The 9,820-nt window shown below is 36.4% G+C and overlaps 1 protein-coding gene across 1 annotated transcript in view; it reads left to right on the top strand.

Moving 5' to 3' along the window:
* Positions 1 to 1,993: 1,993 nt before the first annotated feature.
* impg1a (interphotoreceptor matrix proteoglycan 1a) overlaps positions 1,994 to 9,820 on the top strand; it is a 17,620-nt gene continuing 9,793 nt past the window's right edge. The window contains exons 1-11 of the mRNA XM_016237575.1: positions 1,994 to 2,388; positions 3,210 to 3,425; positions 5,390 to 5,556; positions 6,642 to 6,673; positions 6,800 to 6,846; positions 6,930 to 7,030; positions 7,653 to 7,802; positions 8,747 to 8,805; positions 9,029 to 9,049; positions 9,187 to 9,371; positions 9,498 to 9,556. Coding sequence (XP_016093061.1) covers positions 2,292 to 2,388; positions 3,210 to 3,425; positions 5,390 to 5,556; positions 6,642 to 6,673; positions 6,800 to 6,846; positions 6,930 to 7,030; positions 7,653 to 7,802; positions 8,747 to 8,805; positions 9,029 to 9,049; positions 9,187 to 9,371; positions 9,498 to 9,556 — 1,134 coding nt within the window. The 5' untranslated portion in view covers positions 1,994 to 2,291. The remainder of the gene's footprint in view (positions 2,389 to 3,209; positions 3,426 to 5,389; positions 5,557 to 6,641; positions 6,674 to 6,799; positions 6,847 to 6,929; positions 7,031 to 7,652; positions 7,803 to 8,746; positions 8,806 to 9,028; positions 9,050 to 9,186; positions 9,372 to 9,497; positions 9,557 to 9,820) is intronic.

Genomic DNA, 9,820 nt, shown 5'->3' on the forward strand with positions numbered 1-9,820 from the left:
TCGCATCCAAAATAAAAGTTTTGTTTACATAATATATGTGTGTGTGCTGTGTATATTTATTACTTATATACAAACACACACATACAGTATGTATTTTGAAAATATTTACATGTATATACATTTATATTCTATATTATACACAAATATATTTAATATACAAACATATCATATTTTCTTAAATATATGCATGCATGTGTTTGTATTTATATAATAAATATACACAGTATACACACATATATTACGTAAACAATACTTTTATTTTGGATGCGATTAATCGTGATTAATCATTCGACAGCACTAATTTATATATATCAGTGTTGTCCTGAATCTGGTGAATCTGAACCTGAATCTGGTGCACACCTATAGTGTATAGTGCAAGTTCAGTGAATGCTCAGGAACACAACTAGGGCTCAATGCACTGCAGATATGCGCATATAAACCTACCAGACCCTTCAGATTATTAGGATCAAGTCAGAAATAGCAAGGTTTCACTCAAACTGGGGAGTCTGAGTTGAGCTATAATGCCACCCATAGCTAGACGTTTTTATTCTTCATTTTAAATCAGTTTTTTATTATTTGCTTTTATTGATGTGATTATTTTTATGATTATTTGAATAGCTTTTTTATTTAAAAAAATATTTAACACATTTCCAGTACTGATAATTTTGATTATTAGGGTTTTACATGCTGGTTGCAGTAATTAACTTTTTTTTTTTTGTATGTTTGTTTGTTTCCAAAAACATAAAAATGTCTTCGTGATTCCAAATTTGAGCGTAAGTACTTGAGCAATAAAGCACTGTCCAGACAGAGAGCAGCTCTCCAGTCATCAAAACAAGACAGTTCAATCGGATTAGACTTCCTAACAAAATGTCATTAGCCCTTTATCAGGAATTCTGTTTACACAGCGGGATTAAATCAACAGACAGATTTTTGGTTTGTTTGTTTGTTTGTTTCATTTTGCTGATGCGGAGAGACAATTGTAAGATGTATGTACTTTGCGTGGACTATGATGATGAAGCACAAATTATTGCAAGATTGCTGTTACACACTAGCTTTAATTTTCAAACAGTCAAGCAGTGTAAAAACTGAGCAATATGTTGACGGAAATGGACACACGTGTATCAGTCAGTGTGACCCTGGAGTCTGGGTCAGAGTCGCGTTGACATCCTCAGCATCGTACACTGTTAAAAAAAATTACGGTAAAAACCCTTAAATTCACGGTCATTTTTTACAGTGTAAGCTCTCTGTCGTCATTTAAAGTGTTCCTGTAAATACAATCCAGCCTGCACCTCTGATCAGAGTGCCATCTAAAGATTAAATAAAATATCAAATAAAATGGACTCAAACTGGGGATGCAAAGGACTGAATTTTTTCTTAACACAAACCGTTTACCGACCTTACAATTTTACCGTGATCAAATAGGTGCATATACACAAACTATATTACATATTACAGCATTGCTATTTAAAGACTGAAAAGATTAAAGAACGTATTCCTTGGCCATGAAAATTGGATTGATTTGTGGACTGATATATAAAAAAAAACTGCAGTGAATTAGCATGCAATTCATCAGATGCCAAGGCTTTAGTATTTATAGACTAAGTCTTTGGACTCTCAATGGAAGTGGTGATTACTCTCCTTCACTCATCCCTATCATGGTGGTCATAGTTCAAAAGCAGTCAGACTCAACAGGCTTTAAATAGCATGCATTTTTGAGAAAGGACACCCACTTTAAACCCAGCAATAAGGTCAGAAATCATTGGCAGCTCTGTCCACACATGCACTCACATGGGAGGCCTGACTGCATGCAACAGAACCGGGGTGAGCCCTGCTTCTTCCCGAGGTCAGCGACGGGCCGGCAGCCCAAGATGAATTGGGGGATTGAGCTGGCACTGCAGATGACAGATGCTTGAATGGAAAAGCCACTAATTGGATGAGGTGGGGATTATGTCTGAGCATCAGATAATCAGATTATTCCAGAAACAGATCTCGCTTTTTTAACTCATTCACCGTAATCTGTCACACAATGTCATGCCTCTACACCAAGACTGCACCTTAGTAGTCTTAGTATCGTTTATCAGTACCCCGCTCTCTCTTGCGTTCTGCTTTTTTACGTTTACAGTTTTGTCTTCTGTCCGACACCGAAAATCGGTTTTCATTTCCAGTTTCCTGCATTTTCCATTTGCATTTTCAGGTCTCAGTGCTTGGCTACAAGTTCAGGGACATGATGGCGTTTCCTGCTTTTCGAAAAAGGACTTAGCACCTGAAGTCTTGTGCTGTCTCAATACAGCATGGGGTTAGATGTAAGACTTGAAGTCAGCATGTCTTTGAAATGTGGGCATCTCTTCACACTGCTCTTCTTCATTGTGTCCGTCACAGGAATTCAAGGTAACAAAGTTAACGTTTATCACAAGATGTAGATGAGGACAGTCATTTTGGTTTAAATTTGTAAATGGCTGATTTCTACAGTGTAGTGTTACAGTTAAGAATGAGGACGCTCTTTTGGGCATATATTGTGATTAGTATTGTGTCCTATCAAAGAAATATGAAATATTTCTATAGTTCTATAGTGGACAACCAATATATTTTTTCAATGTGTAGAAGGTTCCAAAATGTTGTTTTGATGGATAACATGTAACTGTGTTTTAAGTTGTTTTCATTTACTGTAAGTGTAAAACAACGACGAGTTTCAAATATAGCCACGCACACGACTATAGAGGTGAAGAGAACTGGAGAGTGGAGAAAATTACCATAAATTTGAAGATTAGATCATGTGGGCACCATTGACTTTTTTTCCCCAGTAGTGCCCTCTACCACCAAAGAACAACACAATTTGTGTCCTCAGATTGGCCTGAGCTAAATTGTGTAAAAAAATAAATAAAATTGACCTATAAGGCAAATGCAAAAAAATGGCAGAATTTGTATTGGTAGAACCATACAGTTCCAGAATTATTTTCAGAATGTACATTTGCTTGCTCTTTTCACTAAAACAGTTAATGACCTTCAAGCAGGAGTGAAGAAACTAATCTGTTAGCGTTGCATAATATCCTATTTTTGGCAAAAGACTGTGGATTGAAAGCCCTTAGGACTTTTGAGAGCTGTGAAATATCAACCGCCTAAAGAATATTTTCGCACTAATATGGCAAACTACACCAAAAGTTACTAACCTTTTATTTTTGACGAATTAATATTTGTTGTTGTTCTCACAGGCCGAAGCAGGCTAAATCCATCAGAGACCCTTCACACTATCAGCTTAACAAACCTGCCAAACCCACCAAAGCAGAATTCAGGGATAAGGACTATATTTGAAATGGAAAAGCATCGCATCAAGAGGTCAGACTTCTTCCACTCAGAGGTGAAAGTATGTCCGCAGGAGACGATGAGGGAAGTCATAGCAAGCCACCAAACATACTACACACTGAGAGGTAAAACATAGGAATATCTTCTGTGTTAGAAAGTTTAACCATCCAAACGCATCAATGGTTCTGTTTAGTGCAGTGGCTCTCAACCCAATTCCTGGAAGCTGCCCTCGAAACTCTGTGCATTTTGTATGTCCCCTTAATCAAACAAACCCGATTCAGGTCATCAGCTCATTAGTAAAGACTCCAACTTGAAATGGGTGTGTCAGATAGAGGAGACTACCGACTTGTGAATTTAAAATCAAATTTAGGTCAGTTAATTAAATCATGCTTTTAGATTAAACATGAAAATAGATGAGTTAAATGTTTTAAGATTATTAAATATAAAATATTAGCCTGTAGCATGTGCTAGTAGTAGTACTGCTGGCCTCGTCTTTAATGGTGTTTTTCACTTACATTAGATATTTCATACCAGTTGAGCTTTGATTTTTGAAATACATTTGCCATTAACAAAGAACAAACAAAAGTGTCGTTGTCAGTTTCCCTTTTCAGTGACATACCCGTATCAAACGGACAATAGCTATGTTTCCATCCACCTATTTTTATGCGCATTTTGGATTATCGCATAAAAAACCGCTGGATGGAAATGCCAAGATGCGCATAAATTCTAAAAACTTTTTATGCGCACAATTGAGTAGGATAAACGTTTTATCCGATAAGAAAAAATGTGCATAAACTACGATGGAAACACATTAAATTCTGAATAAATTCCACCCTGCGCATTGAAAAAGTCATGTGACTTTGCACTATGAGATGGGATAACTTAACTAACCAGCGGACCGATCTCGCTCACTGCATCTATATGTTGTTTTGGTCATTCTGAAATGCCTGAGGAAAGTCTGTCATCAAAGCATTTCTGTATAATTGTCTTACACGACTGCGTTCCCAAACAGCAGGCATCCACCTCTAATAGCAGTGACCACATTTATTGTGTTTCGTCTGCTCTCTCTGAAGCTCAAGTCATTTATTACATAAGAAAATTATTATATTCAGTGGTTTCTCCTAGTTGTCTTAGAGATATTTAGTGCCAGTTTATCAGGAAGTGACAATTTTGTTCTCTTTCACTCGTTGGATGGAAACGGTGCTTTATTCCCAAATGTTTTATGCGATATTCCAGTTTTGCGCATAAGTTAAATTCGCATCTTTGGATGGAAACCTAGCTAGTAATTTGAAGTGACAATTTGGGAAAGGTAGCATAGACATAGACAGACCAAAAACTTGCAAGCCATATTATTTCACATTGTAAGTACATCATGAAAGTAACCACAATAAAATACATACCTTCCTACCATATAGTATGAAAAAACAGTACATCAAACAAGTGGTATGTTCAAATTTGCAGTACAACTATGCTCGAATTACATAAACGTATTCACTGACATGCTCTTTTCAAGTGTAGGTGCTAGAGAGAGAGAGAAAAAAGATGCTATGCAAGATGCAAATGCTAGCTTTATTAAAAAGAGTGTGGTCAGAAATCACCAGCAAACAATAACATCCAAGAATAATCCAAGAGAGTAATCCAACGAACAGGCGCAAGGTCAGGGCAGGCAGCAAACAATCAAAACACGGAAACAGTCCAAGATCAAAAACACATAGGCAAGGCAAGGTGGAGCTCATGGGCACTCCAGCTGGTGATCGTGACAGCTTTATTAATTATAAATAAATAAACAGTTAGTCATGAAATAGATCCATATATGAGAAGTGTATTTAAATTTAGAGAAATATGCCAAGGCAGTTGAAGGCAGAAAATGTAATCTACAGAGAATAAACGGGTATAATTAATCAAAATAAGACAAGTAATTGTTTATGAAATATGAATTAATGAAATACCTCTGTTGTATGCCTTCAGTTTTATTTCACTGCAATTTAGCAAAACAGAAAAATATATTTTACTACAAAACAGATCCAGAAAGACTGTAATGTATGCTGTGGATTTTCTCATCTGAACACTTATTTGTTGACCTTGTCAGTTTGCCAGGAGGCTGTATGGGAGGCTTTCCGGATCTTTCTGGACAGAATTCCCAGCAGCTCAGAGTACCAGAAATGGGTCCACAAATGCCAGCATGACTCTATGTGCATCTCAGATCTCGCCATGGTTTTCAGCAATTCACAAGAACACACAGACATGGTCTACAGGGTAAACTAATCAAAAATTTACACGATACTGTACATTCAAAAGATGTCATAACACTTTTTTGCGAATACAGTGTAAATGTGTTTTGTTTGTATAAATTATATTAAATCAAATGTCTGATTTATGTAAATGTTGCTATTTTTAGTTTTTATCAGTGTCTATGGGTGATTGTGAAATAAGAGCTGCCCTGAATATCTCAGCATAATTCAAACTCTGTTTTTAGTAAGATGGCCAAAAATTAGAGGAATAGTTCACCCCAAAATGAAAATTTGCTGAAAATGTACTCACCCTCAGGACATCCAAGATGTAAAGGAGTTTGTTTCGTCATCGGAACTGGTTTGGAGAAATTTACAGTTACATCGCTTGCTCACCAATGGATCTTCTGCAGTGAATGGGTGCCGTCAGAATGAGAGCAGCTGATAAAACATCACAATAATCCACAAGTAATCCATACGACCATCAATTACACGTTTACATGTTTGAATGCAACAAATCCATCATTAATGCATTCTGGCCAAAATATGGGTCCAAAATTCCACCAGAGAAGGAGTCCATCCCCTGTTGTTTCTCACTTCAAACTAATTTTTTTAAGAACTGTTTTGGATTGTTTTCACTTGTAAACGGTACTTGATCCGTGCAGATTTATCTCCTGATTCAGATGAGACAACGTTTTCACAGGAGAAAGCAATATTATGGAAGCAACAGTTTGAAGTTAAAAACATCTTGATGGATTTGTTAATTGCAAACACACATCTTTTTGCTTCTCAAGATGTTAACTGAGGGACTGGAGTGGTGTGGATTGCTTGTGGATTATTGTGATGTTTTTATCAGCTGTTTGGACTCTCATTCTGACGGCACCCATTCACTGCAGAGCATCCATTGCTCAGCAAGTGATATCTCCAAATCTTTTGCTGTTGTATAAGCGCTATAGAAATAAAGGCGACTTGACTTTAAGATGACTGTTCTGATGAAGAAACAAACCCATCTTGGATGGCCTGAGGGTGAGTACATTTTTATTTTGGGCTGAACTATTCCTTTAAATGTTTAAGTAAAATTTGTTTTGTAATATGTTTGTTTTTCCTTTACAGAGGGTGAATATGAATAGTGAAAAATTAGAACGGTGAGACTGCACTTGAAATCACGACTATTATTTAATATTCTGGAAACATCTTCAAATCATCTATAGCAAAAATGGTGAACCATGGTTATTCTAATATCATGATACATATTCATTTTTAATTCGTAGAAATATGACTGAAGAGCCAACAACTGATGGAGCACCAAGAACGGAAGGTATAGTTGAATTGTTTTTGGTATTCAGTGAGATGTTTTCATCATTTTAGTAAATTCAGCTAAGCTCAATCTCTGTTGTTCAGGGTCAGAAGAAGTCCTGACTGAAGCAGCAGTAGAAGAATTTGTTCCCCCAGATCTGTCTAGTACTGTCAGTACTACAACAGACACCTCTTCTGCCTCACAGGTCTGGAGCACAATTTACATAACATACTACATGTACTTTCAAAACGGGCAGTAGTGGTTGATAGAAATTAATTTTTAAAATATAGTGACAACTTATTGCTTACAGTATATGCAGCCTTTGCTCTGCTTTCATTTTAGGACACGGACACCAGGTCAATAAGCCTTGGCTTACTTTTATCTACAGGAATTTACAAATGAATAATAAAATGATTAGTAAAGTTGGAAACTGGAACACAGGGGACAAAACAATGAACCTTAATGCACCTCAGTGAGTAGTGACTTGAATGACTCCTGTTCAGCCTGCTTAAACACAAAAGGAAACCTTTCAGTAGTGAGAGATGTGTTGTTGATGTGAGTGAGAGTCAGATCTAGAAGATGAGGAACAGGAAGGTGGTGGCGGAGGATGGTAAAGAGAAGGATGCTCTGAACAGTTTGTAGGTGTTTAGTGGAAGGAAGGGATGATGGTATTTGTTTTTTAGAATTTTTATTGTAGCACTTGCATGAATTCTTCAGTTAAAATGTTTAAAATAAAAGATTTAACCCGGAAAGTTGTTTAAACCGTTTGGGGAATTCTGCATGTTTTTTGCACTAATTATTAAATAGCTCTTGTAATGCATTTGTAGGAGTTGGATCTTCACAATGTGGTTCCTGAGCAGCCAGTACATCAGGTCATAGAGTTCAGCGTTATACTGATGGACTATGGGTATCAGGAGATACTGAGAGACACCGATTCACCTCAGTACCATGACCTGTCAAGGCATCTTCAGGATCAGGTGTGTGAAAATAACCAAACAATGATCCAGAATTCAGTGTTTTTGAGGAATCAAAGTGTGCACATAATAACACATACTGTGATTTTCTGCGGAGTTCCTTTCATAAATATATGTAATTTGGGCATTTCTCCATTTGCATGCTAATTTGTTCCTGCAACCCTTAAAATCATTGGAGAAATGATCATTGCAAGAGTAAATTAACATGATTACAAGGCTGATAAAGAGTCAAAAGCCTTATAGCCACCCACAACACAAAACAATGACTCTCCTTATGCATTCTTATGCAAAGCATGCTGGGAACTAGATTTAAAAAATCAATTAACACAGAGTTTATACAAGCTGATGTAATAAACATTAACAATGTTTGCAACCTAAAATGTTTAGTTAAATCAATAAATTTGAATAGTATTTCCAACCATGCATGTATTTAAATTGTAAGCCCCTTGAATTTTATTTTATTAGAGGGCAGGAGGCTCAGATTATTCAACAGAGCCACACTGTACCGCAGACGTGTGCAGTGTAACTTGTCTAAGCATTAATGATAGGGAAAGCTCCTTATACTGGAGAGCAGCCATGTAAGAAGTGTTTCTTGGAGGTTATAGTACATTGAAGAATGATCATATGACTTTTTACATACGCCATGTGACCTGTAAATGCGAAAAAAAGAACATTTCCATTGCAGTTTTGCGAATTATTCCTTTTTCGCATTGCCTGAAAAACCACCTCATATGAGCGTAAAAACTTTTTTGCGATATATGGGCATTTTTGCAAAATTGACACGTTTCCATTAGGCGTATTTTCAATTTGCAATTTCAATTTTCGCAATTTGAAGGGTAATGCGCCTAATAATTGTGCAGTTCTGGTTAATACATTTGCCTATAGCTACACCCATATATGATGGGCAACATTAGATATTAAAGTGCATGCTTGTTTGTTTTTTGCAGATGCAACATGCTTTTAATGACCTACCTGGATTTATGGATGTCCAAGTGTTAAGTATTCGGTAGGTGTACTCTTTTAATATGAGTTTAATTATAGCAGCAGTGACCAACTGATCAGCTGAGCTCTGAATTACTGCTGTGAAAATAGAGATTTACATTCACACTGAAATACAAGCCTATCTGTGTTTCTATCCTGTTTCCATTAACTTTCACATTTCACTAGTGAGCTGTTTGTGCATGTCTTGTTGCATTTGATTATTTTCTGTTTTCTGTCATACATGCAAGTGAGGCAGAAGCACCTAAAGGGTAAAAGTTACATAATGTGTTTTTGTGTGTTGTATAATGTGTGTAGTCTTTGTGTACATCAGCTTCCGTTTCTATTGCTACGATAAAACGTCTGCTACACAAATAAATATAAATGCACATTGCTTCTATTTATCCAGAGCTGGAGGACTATCTGCAGTTTACTCAGCTGTATTTGAGACTACCATACCTTCCAGTGCTGATGGAAATCTGGACATTGGCACGGCTGTTTCATCTACAGGACCAAGTCTGAAGGATATGATAGTTAAAGCACTGAGCAAAAAGGCATCTCTTCTTGATCTTAATTCACTGACCTTTGAGACAGGTAAATGTATATAATTATAAATATGTATTTCCATTTACAATTTATTTAAAAATAATCTTGTTTGATTATCTTGTATAAGTTCATCACATAGTATTTATAAGTTGTGTACACATTTTCTCGCATCAGGCAAAGACCAGTCTTCAACGAGAATGCCTGTGACGGTTTCTGAAGACATTATAACTGAGGTGACTAATGCCATACAATTACGCAATTAGGAACAAGAGACCATTCTATATTGTCAATATAGTCATGGCTAAAGGGGCACAGCTCACAGAGGAATGCCTGTGATGCCTTACATACTGACACACAGCACAGATTTATTGCTTCTTTGTTCCCAAATTAAAATAAATATATAAGGACAACTTTTAATGAAGATATTACAGTGTCATCCACTAGAAGATATATTTGTAAACTATATACGTGTAAACTAAGGGTTAATAGTTATATAT

The sequence above is a fragment of the Sinocyclocheilus grahami genome, unplaced genomic scaffold (assembly GCF_001515645.1).
Source record: "Sinocyclocheilus grahami isolate Dianchi unplaced genomic scaffold, SAMN03320097.WGS_v1.1 scaffold519.1, whole genome shotgun sequence".
NCBI classification, from domain to species: Eukaryota; Metazoa; Chordata; class Actinopteri; order Cypriniformes; family Cyprinidae; genus Sinocyclocheilus; species Sinocyclocheilus grahami.